The sequence below is a fragment of the Poecilia reticulata genome, chromosome 2 (genome assembly GCF_904066995.2).
Source record: "Poecilia reticulata chromosome 2, P_reticulata-male-v2, whole genome shotgun sequence".
Lineage (NCBI taxonomy): Eukaryota > Metazoa > Chordata > Actinopteri > Cyprinodontiformes > Poeciliidae > Poecilia > Poecilia reticulata.
In genome coordinates this window covers 43,897,301-43,916,591 of record NC_088831.1, presented here as the reverse complement: position 1 = coordinate 43,916,591, position 19,291 = coordinate 43,897,301, and the positions used below count along the sequence as shown (strand labels likewise).

The 19,291-nt window shown below is 41.8% G+C and overlaps 1 protein-coding gene across 3 annotated transcripts in view; it reads right to left on the bottom strand.

The window, feature by feature from the left end:
• Nucleotides 1-18,592, bottom strand: part of spegb (striated muscle enriched protein kinase b) — a 44,561-nt gene extending 25,969 nt beyond the window's left edge. Inside the window, exons 1-10 of one of the 3 annotated variants that reach the window (XM_081604703.1) lie at nucleotides 18,247-18,592; nucleotides 17,586-18,036; nucleotides 7,509-7,592; nucleotides 5,736-5,796; nucleotides 4,171-5,639; nucleotides 3,958-4,101; nucleotides 3,682-3,864; nucleotides 1,429-1,595; nucleotides 1,206-1,294; nucleotides 380-555 (exon numbers count right to left, since the gene is read on the bottom strand). In XM_081604703.1, the coding sequence (XP_081460829.1) occupies nucleotides 380-555; nucleotides 1,206-1,294; nucleotides 1,429-1,595; nucleotides 3,682-3,864; nucleotides 3,958-4,101; nucleotides 4,171-5,639; nucleotides 5,736-5,796; nucleotides 7,509-7,592; nucleotides 17,586-18,036; nucleotides 18,247-18,261 (2,839 nt within the window). In that variant the 5' untranslated portion in view covers nucleotides 18,262-18,592. Of the gene's footprint in view, nucleotides 1-379; nucleotides 556-1,205; nucleotides 1,295-1,428; nucleotides 1,596-3,681; nucleotides 3,865-3,957; nucleotides 4,102-4,170; nucleotides 5,640-5,735; nucleotides 5,797-7,508; nucleotides 7,593-10,441; nucleotides 11,193-17,585; nucleotides 18,037-18,246 lie in introns of those variants that run through there. The other 2 variants (XM_081604704.1, XM_081604705.1) reach the window with 2 other exon arrangements.
• Between the last annotated feature and the right edge of the window lie 699 nt (nucleotides 18,593-19,291).

Sequence of the window (19,291 nt, the reverse complement as noted above, 5' to 3'; positions counted from 1 at the left end):
AAGGAAGGAAGGAAGGAAGGAAGGAAGGAAGGAAGGAAGGAAGGAAGGAAGGAAGGAAGGAAGGAAGGAAGGGAGGGAGGGAGGGAGGGAGGGAGGAAGGAAGGAAGGAAGGAAGGAAGGAAGGAAGGAAGGAAGGAAGGAAGGAAGGAAGGAAGGAAAGAAGGAAGGAAGGAAGGAAGGAAGGAAGGAAGGAAGGAAGGAAGGAAGGAAGGAAGGAAGGAAGGAAGGAAGGAAGGAAGGAAAAGAGGCGGGAAGGAAGGAAGGAAGGAAGGAAGGAAGGAAGGAAGGAAGGAAGGAAGGAAGGAAGGAAGGAAGGAAGGAAGGAAGGAAGGAAGGAAGGAAGGAAGGAAGGAAGGAAGGAGCCATCCGTGCAGCTGACCTTTGACCTCCAGCCTGGCTTCGCACTGCTTGGTGCCGTACTCGTTGATGATGCGACACGTATAAACTCCAGAGTCGGATTTGGCCGCAGACCTGATGGTCATCTCGAAGGCGCCGTCCGCCGCCTCCCGAACGACGTGCCGGGCGTCCGACTTCACCGTCACTCTGTCCCTCAGCCTGGAAGCAGCAATGACACATTTAAATCCAAAGGTTGTCCGGCCGAATGCGAGAAGAAGAAGATTGCTCCATTTTCCTCTGTTTTGGTTTGACAGACTTGTGGTGGGCGGCGTTCCTTCGTCGCTCTTTATTTTCTGCTATTGTGGTTTTAAATCATGATGAACTCTCCGGCCCACATGAATGATTCAGCCTGTTCTGATTATTTGGAGGACAGAGCTGATGTTACGAGTTAAAAATAATGCAGCGCTAAACGTTACATAACGCTGAAAACAAAAACACATGAACAACACGTCTCTTTGTCTGTGGAGGTAATAAAGTTTATAAAAACAAATTGGAGCTGAAGCATTACTTTGAAATTGAAAAATAATTCTGACCCTGGAAAAATGTTTGAACTGGAAAAAATTGCAAGTGTAAAAAAAAAAATTTAAACTGAAAAATTGTTTTGAAACTTAAGATTTTAAAGTGAAAAAAATGTTCCAAATTACTTTTCATTTTTTTATTTTTATTCCCAGTTATTGTGGCTGTGGGAGTGAAATCGGTTATAAATTGATGAAGCTGCTGAGCCCAGAAAAGGTCCTAAACCTCATCTGAACTGGTGTAAATCGGCTGCAGTTTGCTGAAACGTGACGTGGCGTCCTGAAGGAACGCACCAGTAGAGCATGGGCTTCGGTTGTCCTGTGACCCGAACACACATGGTCACTTCCTGGCCTTCAGTGACAGATTGGTCGGCCATTGCTGCCTGTTAAAAATGTAACAACAAATGAATAAAATACAGTGTTTACTACACATTCCCATGCTCTAAAATGGTTAAAAAAAAAAAAAAACATTAAAATTTAAAGTAAATTAGCTCCAGTTTGTCCTTGATGGTCTGACCAGAAAAGCAGGAGGTTCCCTGAATCTTGCGTCAATAGTTCGTCTCGGCTCTTGAGCTCCGAAGTCCGTAGCTTCCTCCAAAGGACTTAAATACTCTTCGTCAGACGTTATCGGGCTGCTGATTTCCATCGGCACACCCAAACCTCCTTTTAGCTCCTGCACAGAGTCTGAGATCAGCAAAGTCGGGTTAAATTTCCATCCATCAACACCCTCAGCACCATTCCCCCAGGTAATTCTGGGTAAAATGAGCCGTTGCTGTGGCGATTCCCGCCTTTTTTACAACTCATTGGGAGTGGCTGCTAACAACACCAATCTGTTTAAAAGAGTAGAAATTTAGCTTCACATAAGCAGATCCTCGGTGAAAACTATGATTTGTACTAAAAGACAGTCTGCAAATCCAGATAAACATTTATATGCTAAATGTAGCATTGCTAAAAAAGTCAAAAAGTTGTTTTCCAGTGTTGGACAGTGCTAACTAAAAAGCCAGCTGCGCTAATCCTGAAGCAATAATCTTAAACATTAGCTCTGCTAAGGCTAAGGGGGGACAATACCTACACCACATTGAGCAGAAGCTAATGCTAAAATGCTAATTGCCACCATGACCATCACCATGTGTTACTGACACACCATGTCATTACAGCGCCCCCCACAGGGCCTAGTTTGTTACTGTGCACATATCAGCGCGGTTCAGGATGTTTCAGTTTTATAGTTGTGTTTTGCTAACGCTGTTGCTGGTTTTGCCTAACTGACCACAGTAAGGCTTTGGTCAGAAAACATGCAGGACATTTATAGATTTTAAGCTGTTTGCTGCAGAACCAGCAATGCATTCTGGGTCAGGATGGACGTAATTTGCTGCACCGCATGTTGAGAACCTGAGGAGCACCAACAAAAAGGCTCTAAAACAATTCATGTAAATTTGTATGTGTATCTGTTTAATTAATTGGCATCCCTTGTTTGTTTTTGTCAGTGTTGAATTTTTCTGTAGGCCTCATTCTTTTGTTTGTTGCACACTTGCCGTTTGCTCAATAAAGTTTATTTTAAATAAAAAGGGAACGTCAGGGGAGGAACTGCTGTGTAAACAGCTTCAAAATAAGAGCATGACTGTTGAAATGGAAAATCCCTAACAGGTAATAACCAAAACTTCAAAACAGATGTTGAACTTTATTCAACTGAAAGTTTACAAAACAGTAAGTTAAGCTTTAGTTTTTATCCAGGTCAGTGAACTAAATGTGCTAAATGTTTTCAAAGCTCAAGTGCTAAATGAAAAGTTAGCTGCACTATTAGCCACCACTGTTGTTTCTTTTGAGCTTTCCAAAACTGACTTAAATATTAGGATTTCTGCTTTTCATTTTGCCTCAGTAAACATCGATTTTTAGCTTTTTGCACAGTTCAGCGAGAACACAGGCGATAAAAAGGTTTACAAATTACCCGTACCTCTCCTGCGCCCGCTAATAATTACCATCTGAAATGGAAAACTGTGTTGCATAAAAACAATAGCGTATTATTCACAGTGAGCACAGCTACTGACACTCGCTGGGAAATTCATAGGTTCAGTTTCCCCTCGTCGTTTCTATGGAAACTATAAGTGTGGTTATTGAGCTGGAGTATACGGCGCACACACAGACAGACATGCACACTCGTTTTGTTTAGGGAGATAACGGCGAGGGAGCAGCAGAGAAACCCAGCGTCAGCGTGGGAAGAGAAAGTATAGAACAATGGATTTTTATAAAGTCAGCAGCACCGACCGAAAACAAACGTTACGCACACTGACCTGATTTAAATCTGTCGGCAGCTTGGGTTCATGAAACACCTTCTACAAAGTAATCTGCTGCAAATTAAAGAGGTTAAGTGGATCCTTCGGGGTTCAGACTGTGGATCAACACCAATAATGTTCAATATGAAGCTGCAAAATGAACAGCAGACCAACTGCAGGCTGGAAGGAAATGAGGCTTAAAACCAAAAACAATAGATTGGCTCTAGTAAATAATTTATACCACTTTAAATTGACATCAAAAACACCTGATATGCTGGTCTAAATGTAAACAGTGGGAATTTTGTATAATATCAAGTCCTGGATGAGTTTATTACAATGTTTATTACAGTGTCACGTCAGTCTTATTCACCCCCCTTCAAATAAAGTGTTACCAAACTTTTTTGTAATTTTATTCTCATGATTTCTGGCTGTAAAGCTCTGTCGTACCGTTCAAACTTAAAAAAAGAACAGCCGTTAAAGCATGAACAGCGACGTCTCACCTGCTCTGACTGTGAGCGTGGCGCTGCTGGCGGCACTTCCCATCTGATTGACTGCAGTCACGCAGAACTTCCCACTGTCAGCTGCTGTAGCTGATCTTATGAGCAGACTGTGCCGTTCGCCTTCCACCTTCACCAGGTAGCTCGGCGTGCCTGTGACGTCCATGTTGTCTTTAGTCCAGGTAACTTGTGCAGAGAAGGCAGGAAGGCATATAACTCAACTTGTTCTCTTAAAATTCCTCGTTTTCAGGGATTTTAACATAAAAAAGGCCTTGTTACCTTCAGGACACGGGGTTCCTGCGATTATGGTTTTCAGCAGCACGTCTGCGCCAGCGGATGCTACGGTGTCCTGGAGGCTGAACTCAAACACAGGAGCCTCCATCGGGTCTTCTCCAGCAGAAACGTACGAATCGTCTGAGGAATCTGTACATTTTTAACCGTCGTTATCTCCAGGCATTGATACGGAACAAGAATGACTGTTAAACCACAAACCTAACTCTGGAGACAGAGGACGAGGACGGCGGCTCTTCCCTTTGGTCTTCGGAGGTTTCCCCTCCTTGGTACTCGTCTGCTTGGGCTCTTTTGTCTTTGCAGGAACGTCCTCGTCCATTTTCTCATCTTCAACAATAATCGTAGGGACCTTTAACTGTGGAGCTGGTTTGGACACCTCCATCACGTCCTCTGGTGGGGTAACGGATGTTACTCGTGGGGATTTTGGACGAGGCTGAAGGTGAAGGTCTTGCATAATGACAGCCCTTTTCTGCACCAGAGGACTTTCAGGTCTGTTTTCAATTTTCCTCACTGCCACCTCAACGGGCGTCTTCCTCCCCGTCTCCGGCTCTTGGCTGTGAGGTGATTCTTGCATTCGAGAAACTCTTTGAACGAGCGGACTTGGGGGCCGTCGCTCGACCTTACGCAGCGTCATTGTGACATTGGGCGACTCGGCCCTTTGCTGTTGAAGTAAAGCTGGCGAAGACGACCTGGGGAGTATTTCTGTTACCGGACTGACTCGGTGTAACTCCCGGACGAAGCGCTGTCCAGGCAGCTCTGATAGCTGCACGGACTCCGGCGGTCCCGGGGCGTCTCTGGATCTCCCCGCTGTTGGGCCGGTTGTTGTTGTCTTCTGGGGTTGATGCAGTTCCTGCTGCTGTTGCTGACTCGGGCCCTTCTCCCTTTGCTCCTTTTCCCACTGAGCGCGTTCTCTTTCTTGCAGCTTCTGTAGAACCTGTGGAGGAATCGGTTCGATTTTCCTGAAAGGCTGGCGCTGCTTCCCCTTCAGGGTGAGCTGTTCGGTGGAGAAGGATTTCTTCAGATGGGGTTTCCCAACCAGTTTCTTGATGCGCTGGAGCTCTTCCGTGAACTTGTTCTCGATGTCCTGAACCTTTTGAGAGTAGCGAGGTTTCTCCTCCAGGGAAGCAGCTCTCTGCTTAAACATGGACCTCCGTTCAGCAGCATCCTCTTTCAAAGCCTCTCGAAGATCTTCTCTTGAACTCTCCCTGGAGATGCCCAACCGGCTTCCACCGTCGTCTGAATCTACCGACCCAGCACGGTTGAACCCGGCCCAGGACCTTCCCGAGACAGAACCTTCTGGAATATCGAGGCTTCGCCGCCGCTCCTCTAAGCCACGGACCTTCTCGAAAACCTTTGAGCTCGCCCGTGTCAGCTTCGGAGAAGGTCTGAGGTTGAACTCTTTTCGAGAAGACTCACTCAGTGGGGTCTGTGGCCTGGAGTCCTGGCCGCCTCCCTGACAAACACTTTTTGGCTGCTTTGTCTTTTCCTCAAACTCTCCTGGAACCGTGTCTAGGTATTCAGTTGGCACAACGATTTTCTTACGCGAGCTGACAGGAGTGGTTGAACCAGAGCGGCTTGGCATCGGAGAGGACGGGCCACGCTTGACCAGCCTTGGCGATGGCGGTGGAAGAACTTGGGGAGGAGATTCTCTTGCAAAATCGTCTTGGCTTCTGAAAAAGAATAATCTAACGTCAACCCCTGGATTCAGAGGGAACGTAGTAAGACAAGGAGGCATTTTGGAGCGCCATAATGTGACTCCTACTTGCCTGGTAGAGAGATCCTCTTGTCCATGTGTTCTACTTCTGTCCTCTCCACATTTCTCCATCACTGTTTCTCATGCAGAAAAACAAATATGTTGGTAAATTAGTCATGCATTCATGGTAATATTAAATAATACACATTTGCAACTCCAATGAATCCAGTAGTTCCTCAACTTTCAGCTGCTAACCCACAAAATAATCACAGACCAAATGATCACTAAGCAACCACTCCTGTTTCCCTTCGCAGGTACAAAACGTCGCACCGACTGAAACCTGAAAAAGTCAGACTCAAATAAAAAAAACTACAACGGTACAAAGGGGCTGATTTGCAAACTTTCAGCTGAATAAAGTTACACATCTGTGTTAAAGTTTAAATTATCGACTGACAGAATTCATCAAGCAGTTAGATGTTTATATTCATGCTCTTATTTTGAAGTGAATGAAGACTGTTTAGTTCCATTTCCTTTCCTCAAGTTCTCGCTCTTTATTCTGATTAACTTTATTTAAAACATACAGTTTTTTGTGTGTTGTTTACAGTTGTTTGTCTGTTGGTATAGATCTTTAACATTAGCTTCCACTAAGTATTGTGTTGTTGTAATGCAGGGGCGTCCAAAGTCTGTCCTCCAGGCCCGGCATCCTGCATGTTTTATTTCTCTCCTTGCTTTAGCGCACCTGGATCAAATGAGGCTCGTTAGATATCTTAGGAGAACATTGACTTGCTCAGAAGATTGTTACTACCACCAGGGAGAGAACTAAAACATGCTGGCTGCCGGCCCTGGTGGAGTGGGTTAGCATTAGCTTCTGCTAAATACTGTCATATTGTAGTGGGTTAGCATTAGCTTCTGCTAAATACTGTCATATTGTAGTGGGTTAGCATTAGCTTCTGCTAAGTACTGTCATATTGTAGTGGGTTAGCATTAGCTTCTGCTAAGTACTGTCATATTGTAGTGGGTTAGCATTAGCTTCTGCTAAGTACTGTGATATTGTAGTGGGTTAGCATTAGCTTCTTCTAAATACTGCCATATTGTAGTTGGTTAGCATTAGCTTCTGCTGAATACTGTCATTTTTGTAGTGGGTTAGCATTAGCTTCTGCTGAATACTGCCATATTGTAGTGGGTTAGCATTAGCTTCTTCTAAATACTGTCATATTGTAGTGGGTTAGCATTAGCTTCTGCTAAATACTGTCATATTGTAGTGGGTTAGCATTAGCTTCTGCTAAATATTGTCATATTGTAGTGGGTTAGCATTAGCTTCTGCTGAATACTGCCATATTGTAGTGGGTTAGCATTAGCTTCTTCTAAATACTGTCATATTGTAGTGGGTTAGCATTAGCTTCTGCTAAATACTGTCATATTGTAGTGGGTTAGCATTAGCTTCTGCTAAATATTGTCATATTGTAGTGGGTTAGCATTAGCTTCTGCTGAATACTGTCATATTGTAGTGGGTTAGCATTAGTTACTGCTGAAAACCATGTTGGTATAGCGCTTTAGCATTACGGGGAATTAATGTTTATGAAAAGTTAGTACAGCTAACTTTCGATATACATCTGAAGCACAGCTAACATGTTAGCTAGCAGTGTCCACCACTGGATGTGATTCAGCTGTTAGATCTAAGACCTGCAGGGCAGTAGCTCTGGGTTGTTGATGTCTGATTTAGGGTTTTGGACTGTAACACTTGGAACATGCTGTTGATATACGTCTGAAGGCTGCAGCAGCAACAACAGTAAATCCAAAGCAAATCCTGGCGGGACACAGTGGAGGAAGACGGACGGGTTACCACCATGAACGGCCTGGTCCTCGGCGTCCCCGCGGTCCTCTTTGGTCTCGAACTGGTCGCCACCTTCATCTTCTGTTGTCTCAGAGTCTGCAGGCATGACAAACACAGCCTGAGTGAGTCTGTGATGTAATAACTTACCATCATGGCGTGAGGAGAGGACACGGTTGCCATAGTAACATGCTTACTACGCCGTCACTGTCACAAGGATTCATTAGCAATATTTGGTGGAGGACAATTAAAAAACAAGAGCCTCGTTCACGTTGGTTTGCTTAGTGAACCGGTAGAAAAGGAGAAACTCCAAACACCGAGACGTCTGTCATAAATACGGCGCATGTCACCGTACAGGGAGGCCGAGGAGCAAAGTTAATACTGGAGGCTAAATTAAGGGCAGCTTAATGTCAGCAGATCCTCTCCGGATAGAAGCACATGCTAATAAGAGATGCCTTTTGTTTTAACACACACAGAAAACTCAGTCTGAAAATAGAAAGCATGACTGAGTCACTCTTATCCAAGTGGCGCTCATGAATCTGCATCCCATGGTGTGGAATCACTTGGAAAGATAAGATGCTGCTAACAGCTTCCACAGGTTCATAAAGCCTCCTTCATCATTTTCTTGTTCTTACCACTGGAGCTGGTGCCTACCTCTGTCCTTTCTTTTAATATTTTCCTGTAAGTGATGCACTGTTCATCTGTTCATCCTGCATGTCTGCAAACTAAATTTCACCAGATCTGAAACCCACTCTGCACAGATTACTCTGCAGATTCATGCAAAATTAATGCAAACTGCGTCCATCCCCACATTCAAAGAAGAAAAAAAAGAAACAACCAACTGTAAACGTTCTTCCTGTTTGGAGATGAGATTAATGTGAAAAAGTGTCTTTTTATTCAGGTTAAAACATCACATTGTTAGTGAAGGTAAAGATCTGTTCATGGAGGTTTAACCCTTCAAACCACTTTCACTGAGAACAGATCCAAGGAAACACAGCAAACGTTGGTTGGTACATATCCGCTCATGCTAATGTTGCTGTTAGAGGTAACTTGACACCAATCTAGTGGTCAAAATGTGAACTACATGTGGAAACGGAAACGTGCAACAGGCTTTGAACTTCACAAACGGAAAACAATCTTAAGCCTGAGCTAGATTATGTAATAAAATATTTAGGCATTATAATGTATGTAAGGATTCCCATGGCCGGGAATCGAACCCAGAACCTTCTACCAACTGCGCCACTGTGTAGCCTACTTTGAAGAGTTTAGATTAAGCTAAATTATTTATTGGGAGAAATTCTAATTGGCCAATTTGTTGTTTTATAAACTTTCAGTTGAATAAAGTTCAACATTTTTGTTGAAGGTTTGGTTACCGACTGTTAAGCATAGTTAGACATTTACATTCATGCTCTTATTTTGAAGTGTATGAAGACTATTTCCTCTAAAGTTATCCACCCGTTAGGGAAGCACCAATACAATGTATGTATGTACAATTAATACATCAGAATAGGCAACTTGTTACCAAAAATTCAGTTATTACTAACTTGGGGTATGAAGCTTTTTAGATACACCAGGCAGCGAAGGAACGAGTAATGCTAGTATTAAGAAGCAAGTTTGGGTATAATTGTATAAAATTGTATAATTTATGTGTATGAATTTGATTATGCAACTTTGAGTCAAAACATTACTTTTGAATAAAATAAATAATTTATTAATACATTTATTTCTTTAATAAAAGTTTGGGTTATCGACTGTAAAGAATACATAAAGACGTTTATTTTCTTCCCAGTAGCAGGAAGAAATCCACTGATAGCATAGATACATTTTCTTAGCTTAGTACTTTGAGGAGTTTATCCATCCATCCATTTTCTACACCCTTGTCCCTCAGTGGGGTCAGGAGGTGCTGGTGCCTCTCCAGCTAGCGTTCTGGGCGAGAGGCGGGGTCACCTGGACAGGTCGCCAGTCTGTCGCAGGGCAACACAGAGACACACAACCATGCACACACACACTCACACCTAGGGACAATTTGGAGAGGCCAATTAACCTGACAGTCATGTTTTTGGACTGTGGGAGGAAACCGGAGTACCCGGAGAAAACCCACCATGCACAGGGAGAACATGGAGACTCCATGCAGAAAGACCCCAGGCTGGGAATCGAACCCAGAACCTTCTACCAACTGCGCCACTGTGCAGCCTAATTTGAAGAGTTTAGATTAAATTATTTTTTTGAAGAAATTCTAATTGGCCAATTTGTTGTTTTATAAACTTTCAGTTGAATAAAGTTCAACATTTTTGTTGAAGGTTTGGTTACCGACTGTTAAGCATAGTTAGACATTTACATTCATGCTCTTATTTTGAAGTGTATGGAGACTATTTCCTCTAAAGTTATCCACCCATTAGGGAAGCACCAAGTGATGTTTGTGTATCAAATGAACAAGGTTGAAATGAGCGTTTATTTTATTTAGCTTCTGCTAAATGCATTAGCATTAGTTAGTGTTTTAAAAACAATGCAAGTTTCTCTATTTAGTTATATAATCTAGTTTAATAATCATATCATCTATCAGACTATTTCTTAATTTCTTTCACATCCATTGATTAGTTTTGACGTACGACACTGCTAGCTGGACTTTAATTATTATTTATTATTTATTTTGGCTTCTTCTCATTTTAAAACTAGTCTGGCTGTTTAGGTTCAGAACATAAAAACTGATCTTTTCAGTAAACAATGAAATTAAAACCTTGTAATGACAGCCTTGTCCAAATTTTGTAAAACATTTCAAGCGAAACTTTAAAGTTTTTCTGCTGATTTCTGAGCAACAGGGACGGTTTGAGCTTTTTGCACAAAATTCCCAAACTACTGTGAAGACGGCGATATGAACAGAGGTAATCCCAGATATAAAGGCTTCCAGCAATCGAATGCAGAGATAAGTCATTAAACGAGCAACTTGCCTGGTTGTTCTCTTTGTGGTGAAATGTTTCCATGGTGGGTTTATTTCTCTGCCTGGCTTACGCTCAGCAGCAGGGTATTCCCCGCCACACACGGGGGGGATCCGCGCCGCTACGTTGCTCCTAAATGAGGAATTTTCCTCCAGAGACATCAGCAGCTTCAGCGCAAAACGCTCCGTTTCTCATATGCTGACAGCCAGGCGAGAGAAAAGAAATAAACAAAAAGAAATGCAAAAGAAAGAAGGCACTTTGTCGATTACATAACGAGTCTCTGCGGTTCTACTGAGGGAATCCATGTGTGGGAAGCAAACCTCCATCCGCAGGTGCAAATGTCTGTTGAATGCATCTCACCCCCCCCCCCCCGCTTCTGTGGTAAAAACAATAGCCAGCGACGGAGAGAGCATCTTCCCCCGCTGCGCCCCCCACAACACCTCCCCTGCAGGCGGACGAACCGGTGGGAACGATCCAGCCTCTCCGGATCCGACTCTTCCTCCCCATGAGGTCGAGTTTTATCCTCAAACCGCTGGAAGGAGCCGGCCGAGAGGAGGAGGGGAGATCCCCGCTCCTCCGCGCTTCTTCCAGCGAATCCCGCTCATTCTGCGCTTATTCATTAATACATACAGTAACTGCTGTCACCAGGCAGCAACCTTCACGCAGAATAACAACACGGTTAACAGCAGCAAAACATGAAATCTGCTCCAAACATCCCAGCTTAAAAAAAAACCCTCAACCAGCAACGCAAAACGACAGAAAACAGGGAATAAATCAGATAAAACATCCAAAAGAGGAGAAATGTAATCAGGTTTTAACAGGTTTGATTTCATGCGCTGCTGATTGTGTAATCTCTTTTTGTCTCCTTGGAAACTGCATTTCATGAGGTTTTAGTTTCAATCTGGTGTTAGATGTGAACAGTGGCGGAGCTAGACTTTTAAAGTTGGGGGGGCCAAGACTACCTCTGGGGGGGGGGGGGCAAAATTTTAAATGTGTGTGTGCACATCTATATATATATATATATATATATATATATATATATATATATATATATATATATATATATATATATATATATAATTAAAAAAAATAACCAAACTGAATATTTGGTTATTTTTTAAGCCCCTCTGTCATTTGACATGTTATAATTAACACCTTTGACTGGGGCACATGGAGACATGATAGACTTTACGCAGAGTTCATCGCAGAGGAAACTAAAATCAATCAAATAAAAGATCCTTTCTGAATATCATCTCATGGACACTGAACTAAATGCGTCTTTCTGACCGGGAGCTGACAGCGTGTTGAAGAGTTATGGACACCTTGGTTAGGAAGCTCTGTTTGGACAGGTAACAATAGTTCTGGATTATTTGAATTATTTGCCTGATGGTGGTTCGGCTTCTAATGAGTTTACATTTAATGAGTTTGCAGCACACAGAGAAAAGCTAAAGAGAATGTTATGATCTACTTATTGTAGTTTATGTAGAGGAATAGCAGCTGACTGTTGAGAGAGGAAAGAAATGAAAGTGCAGATGCGTTAGACAGAAACAAGCGCAGAGCTCTGGGCAATAAATGCTCCAGTTAATCACACATGAGGCGACAAACGCCAAATATACAATATATAGTTACACTGCTGAGTTAATGGTGTTTTAAAAACCAAACCAGTAAAAACTGAGTTAACATGTCAGATTCCCTCCTCAGCCTCATCTTGATAAGAACAGAGAGCAGTTCGCTGGTTTCTGTCCAGACTGTGATCAGCTGACCACTTGGTGCTCAGACAGTTTCAACTTTACGCACAGAGAACATCGTGGAGCTCATTATTAATCAGACTAAGAACAACATCAGTCAGAGAATCAGCTCTGATCTGGACGCTTTAACGGACCAGAGGCTCTGGAGCGTCCAGCAGCTGATCCGCTTCTGGAGGAAGTGATGCGGGATCAGGAACCGATCAGAGTTCTGCCGTCTTCTAATCACGTCATTTCGTGAAATGTTACCTGATTTCAAAAACGTTCCAACAGAGAAATAATAAATGTTTCATTTGATGACTACAAATTGGAAATAAAATAATTTTTTTCTTTGACGGACAACGAAAAAACTGTAGCGCCACCTCTGATCCAAACTAGAACATCGTCGGTCCCTCTTCGGTTTTTCCTTTATTTATTTTTTTGCGGAGGATCAATAAATAACTTATTGGTGTTTTACCATCACCACCAGGTATGAAGTGCTTTAGCCTTTGAGTTTCACCACAGCAGCAACTGAAACATCTAGGAGAAGAATATCAGCTTGTTATGAGTATAAAGGGGGCTGGTATCGCGCCTGATGAAAATCTATTTATTTATGTCACATGGACTTATATAAAGTTTTATACATTTTCTTTTCATATATTTATTATTGTTTTTCTTCTTAGAATGATTCCAAATAATGTACAGGAATAACCTGGTGCCGTTACATGTCAATCATCAGGGGGGAGACTGGGGGGGCCAATCAGATGACAGGGGGGGCACTGGCCCCCTTGGCCCCCCCTCTGGCTACGCCACTGGATGTGAACATCAGAGTGATAAAAATATTAAGGGGAGAGGAAACCATCAGCCGGCAGGAACAAAAGTTTCCTAAACGCAGCAAACTTAAAGCAAAGGATCTACTCATTTAAATATACTTAAATATGTGTTTATGTATTTTTTAAATGCATTATGCCTTTAAAGCACAATCAAGTGTCAGTATTACCTTCACTTGTTATGAAAATGCTACATTTATATCACACATAAATTGGAACAAATTTGACTTCACAATTTGATGGATTGAATTTGGCCTCTGTCTCTTTAAGAAGCCCTGAATCCTTTGGACACCAGCGACTTTTTAAAAAAGCAACAAATCTACCAACTTTTTATTTTATTTTATGAAAGACAAACTAGCAACAAAATCCAGTGAGTTTGTTAAAAACCTACTTGCAATAAATCCAGCTAGGGCTGAAACGATTCCTCGAGTGGTTCGAGTACCTCGATTATTAAAATTCCTCGAGGAAAATTGACCTGCCTCGAAGCTTCGTTAATTTATGTTTTATCATTTAGCGCACCGTGTTTCAGCCGGAACATTATTTGCGTTGCGCGGAGCTCTGACTTCCGCCTCTGAGTTGTTGACGGAAGCTACGTGTTAGCGGCATAACGTCCAATCTTCAAGTTCGGCCCGCGGGGATTTTACTGATTGGTGATAATTCCGGGTTCGTTTTTGTGGGACCAATAAACATCCTTAAAATGACCGGCGCGATGCCGGGAGTCCGGCAGCCTTTCTGCTCCGGAGCTGCTGGTTGAACGGCGGGAAGAAGCTGAGGAGGATTTCTACAGGTGAGCGGGGAGACTGAACACGGCGGGCGGCTGAGGGTTGATGCTTACAGGGTAAGAGCAGCTTTACGGACGAACCGCACAATAAACTTATATCATCCCGGTCTGAACAAACGGGAGGCGGAACATGGCTGGTAGATGAGTTTCTGAACGGAGGAGCCGTAAATATCCCGTATTGCTCCCTCGGTCTACAAAAAAGTAACTGGTAGGGAAGCTCAAAGGTGGAAAAAATAGACTGACGTTGATATCCGATAGTAACACTGGTGTTAAGGAAGATTTACCAATATTTTATTTCATAATTGTTTTTATCCGATTACTCGATTAATCGTAAGAAAAATCTATAGATTACTCGATTACTAAAATAATCGTTTACAACAGCCCTAAATCCAGCAACTGATAAATCTAGAAAAACACAAAATGCATCAACTCTTTACCAAAAAAGCAACTAGTGACAAATTTTAAAACTTTTTTTTTTTCATAAAAAAGCAACAAATTTAACCATCTTATTTACAAACGTGACAAATTTTGTGACTTTTTTTAAATTCAACGAGCAACAACCAATAGGAAAATTCAACTGCAGTAGCCCGTGTTCAACCCAAAGAGGGCAGCACTGAGACGGCTTTAGGTAACATTGCAGAATTAAACAAATTTACACAAAGAAATCTCACGATTTGCACAGAAACATGAAGTTAGAACCTTTAAGAAACTATTTAAACAGTTTATCTGCAAAAAGAAAGTTGACTTGGGGTTTAGTTACTCTAACTGTGGCAACAAGAACTGAAACTAAAGCGATCTGTGACGGGGGGAAAACCACTTTAGCATCACTTTCTGTATTAGAACACAATTTTAAAAAATCCTGTTGCAAAACAATGCCAGGATGGAAACCTTTGTTCTCTTTTGTAGCCTGATTAGTCGCGACCTTTCTGACCGTTTGTGATTTATCCTCTGATTAAAGCGGATCAGCCCCTGTTGATGCACTGATTGCATCAGAGCGGGGATTTCCAGAGAGTAACTCAGGTTCCACCTGTTCGCTCCTGGACAACACATCCAGACGCTTCGCACACACTCGCCGACTACGTCCAACCCGCCAAATATAGCCCAACGTCCAACCGGATAATCACCCCACACGCTCCTGATGGGCCGTTTTCCTTCCTCTCATCCCTCCACCTTATGACACGTCTCTGCACTACAACCTGATTTTTGACTTAAAAAATTCAGAAATTAGCTGTTGGGCTGGGATTTTTCCTAAACTATAATTTATTGTTTCAACTTTCCCTCAGATTTGCTGAAAGGTTGTGAAAAATATTCAAGAAACTGTATAAAAATAGCTAAAACAAACATAGGAAAACGCCTCCATTTTGCAACTTTTGATCGATTTGTTGGCATAAATAAGCAGCATCATCCTGCACAGGTAAATCCGGAGTTTATACGAGACGTTTTTTTGTGGTTTTAGTCGAGGAAAGACACGTCGTGTGGATGATCTGAGCCGCCCAGCGGCTGGGAGCGAAACACGTTGGCTAATATTAGCAGTGATGTCTTGCTGTGTAACAGGAGAGGCCTGATAGCATCACAAAAATCTGAGGCCAGGCACATTCCTCTGTATAAATAACCGGGGGGGTCGGAGGACAAGAGGGCGGACAGAGAGGCGGACAGAGAGCGACGCGGCTTCGCTGAGTGATGGGACAGCTGGAGCCGGCCGAGGGTCCAGGAGCCTGAATCACACTGAGCTGCCGTGAAGCTGAAATTCAACGTTCCTCTCTGCTGTGGCGAGTTTTTAAACGCTGATGGGAAACGTCGACCCAAAACATTCAGCTCTGAAAACAGCTGTTTTATTTGCTTCTGGCTTTTTACAGGAGGAAAATAAAAGAAAAATGGCTCCTGTTTGACTTTTACAACGTGTTTAGTTCAGTAACTGAACATTTTTTATATTTTTTTATTGTTTTTTGCAACAGAAAAGCTGATACATTACAAAAATAAGACATTTAAATATTAAAGGTGTGACTTTTATCTGCTAGATTTCTTTTTACTTATGACCTTCTATGCTGAAATAACACTGATTTATAACTTAAACTTAGGAGTTTTTTTGCTTGAATGATTCATAGATTAGCATTAGTTAGCTTAGCATAACTAAGCTATTTAAAATAAAAGAGTGCTGCTCGTTTTACTATCATTTTTTTTTACATTTTTAGTCATTTTCCAACCAATTCTGGAGTTTGAAGATATTAAAATTAAATTCAGATTCTATAATATGTTTTCCTCTGATAACATTTAATTATATGACAGCAATAAATAACATTTACCAGCAGGAAAGTCTCTCAAGAGTTATTTTTATTTGGTCTAACCTGTTAGATTTCATAATATCAATCAGTTGAAATGAGGTTTAATATAAAATTCAGTAAATACAGGCAGGATTTAAGGATTGTTTATTACTATTTATCTGCAAAGTTTATCAAAATAAACAATTGTTTGTCTTAATAAATTAAATGTTTAAAAACATTTGGACTCGATTTTCTGAGACAGATCTTGTAAAAATTGGGATTTTTAAGATTAAATTATAATATATTCTGCTTTTTTAAGCTTCAAATATAAAGAAGTCACTCTGTAGAACAGCTGACGCAGAATCAAGGCGATGCTGAGCAGGAAAATGTGGTTTTCTGATCAGAAAGTTTGGCCGCCCGGGTCAGACACTGAAGAACAGCGAGTAGCTTTGGATCAATCAGCTGTTTAAGGAATTATTTATTCCCAGAAAGAATCGCAGAAATCAAACCTTTCCACTGCACGCTCATGTCAAGCAAAGATGCATCTGACACCAAAAAACATGCAAAACTGAATCTGGGTTTAGATCTGAAAAGGAAAAATAAACGTGATTCTGGAGAGAAAGGGAGCCAACATACAGCTACTTTCTCTGATTTAGGTAAAGGTTGTTTTTTATAATAAAATTATTTAATGTTTCCAGTAATGATTTATGTTTACAGCTAAAATCTCCCAATTATTCGCATCCTGCAGGCAGCAGGTTGGATCCTAAGGAGTCAAACATTAGTAGCAATAATTGGGATTATTCAGCCTGACAGACGACAAAAACAATAGTTTCATTTCAAAATCAAATGTTCACCATCTTTAACTGTCAAATATCACAATTACAAACAAAACATGTAGTGATGAGCCAGATATTTAGTTAAAAAGCTAAATATTAGATGTCAAATATGTACTTAAAAGCTAAATATCTCACTAAATATTTAGTTAGCAAGCTAAATATTTTAAATATGCATATTTAGTTAGAAAGCTAAATTACAAAACAACTAGAAATGTACCTCCAAACATCAAGTTACATGTTTAGTTTTATCAAGCTAACTGTTTAGCTTATCTAGTTTGTAGGCTGCATACTGAGTTTGAGACCTAAATATTTAGCCAGTAAGGTAAAGGTAAGTTTGAATTTATTTAATTTGGAAGCTCCTATTGAGTTGGAAGCTAAATCTTTAGTCAGGCTAAACATTTATTTTGAAGCTAAATCAACTAAATATGCAGCCTCAATCAAAAAATATTTAGCTTTAAGCTAATTATCAAACTAAATATTTAACTGGAAGCTAACTAATCTTTAGCCTACCAACTAAATGTGTATTTAGTATAATTAGTTGTGATTATTGCCCAGAAGCTGAAACTTTGACTTGTCTGGTGGTAAAAAGTGAAATCGTTAATATCTGTAGTGATGTTATGGCTGTTCTGAGGGATCCTGATTTACGGTCCCGTTCAGTCTGGACCGTGATTCGGGCTCATGGATGCGTGTAGCACGTTGGGCTGTAAGCTAGCAGGACCGTTACCTTCACCCAGATCCAGGACTGCCAGCACGGCGCTGGTCCGGGCTTCTCCCATGTGATTGTTGGCGATGCAGGTGTAGAGGCCAGCATCGCTGGGCTTGCAGTCCCTAATCCACAGGCCTCCGTACTCCTGGTTCTCCATGTTGAGCAGCTCGTCGTTGTGGTACCAGTACAGGGACGGCTGGGGGTCCCCAACCACGGTCACCTTCAGGCGGATGTCACAGCCAGTCCCCACCGCGGCGTTCCTCATTTTCCGGATGAAAACGGGAGGAGACGGGTCGGGATGGTCGGGGCCCCGGGATTTGGGGACCACTTGCTCCAGGGTCGTCTTGGACCGTTTGGGGGGGATGATGGGACTTTGGGGCGCTGCTGCTTCATCGGCCCCCTTCTTCAGGGTCATTGCTACATCAGCTTTTCTCATGGTTGGACGTCTAGGCGGGTAAATACTTAGGGCCTAAAATCAACAGGTCCAGTTATAATCCATCCATTTGACTCCAGGCAGAAACATAAAAAGCAACATCTGTGCAGTTGTTAAATATTATAATAGAACTGATGCTATCTGGTGTCGGCTGTCTGAAAAAGGAATTGTTGATGAGCAGGTAATCAGGCAGGACGGAGACAGCGACCACTGCCTGAACAGAGGTATTTTTAGGATAAGACCCACCAGATCATGTTGCATTAACAGCAACTCCTTTGACTTCTCTTGGAACTGACAGCTTTGATTTTCCAACCTCGTTTTTATCCCAATTTTCTCTTTCTCTTGGTTTTACCTCTTCCCAGTGGAGTTCCTCCCAAACTAAGGTGGGCCAGTCTTCTTTGAGATTCCTCAAAGGTTGGCTTCGTCCGAGGAACAGAACCCACCTGATAAGTTGCACCGTGACCCCCTGCCGTCACCGCTCCTTGTCCCGTAAGTTAAATCAGCCCACTCATGATTTCCCCCTACCTTTGCCAGGCAGTCTGGAGGGGGAAATGACGGTCAGAGCTCCGCGAACCGCGCAGCGACAGCTGCTTGGTCCGTCTGCCCACTGAAAGCAAGGCTCCCGCCCTCTGCGTCATTTTTAGCCAACCTGGGGTCAGAAGAACATGGTGCAACACTTTGGGGCACTCTGGAAAGAGTGGAGAGTAGCAACAATTTGGGTTATTTATCCTGTCATAAGAGAAAAATATGGGAGTTCAGTTTTCAAAGTCATAATTAATAAATGTCAGCTTTAAACTACATGTTTAAATAGCATGCTAAATACTTAGTTATCAAGCTAAACTTAGCTCCAAACTAGGTATTTAGTTAGCAAACTACACTTCAGCACCAAACTAAATGCTTAGTTTGAAAGCTAACTATTTCGCTCGAAAACTAAATATTTATGTGCTAATTAAATAATTTGCTACTCAGAGTCAGCTTAGACAGTTAAGTAACTCTAAATAAATATTTAGCTAGCTAAGTTTTAAATTTTTTCAAAATTAGCTTGATAACTGAACCTCACCTTTAGATCCTAAGTAGTTAGCTAAAATTTAGCTCCAAGCTAAGAAATTACCTAGCTAACTATTTAGCTCCAAATATAGCCTGATATTTAGGTCTGAGATCTTTGAATATTTAGCTACCTCAGAGTTAGCTAAATATCTAGCTCCAAATTTAATATTTAGCTGACAAGCTATATATTTCAGCTATATACGTATTTAACTACAAACTGAAAATGTAGTTATTAAGCTAATTT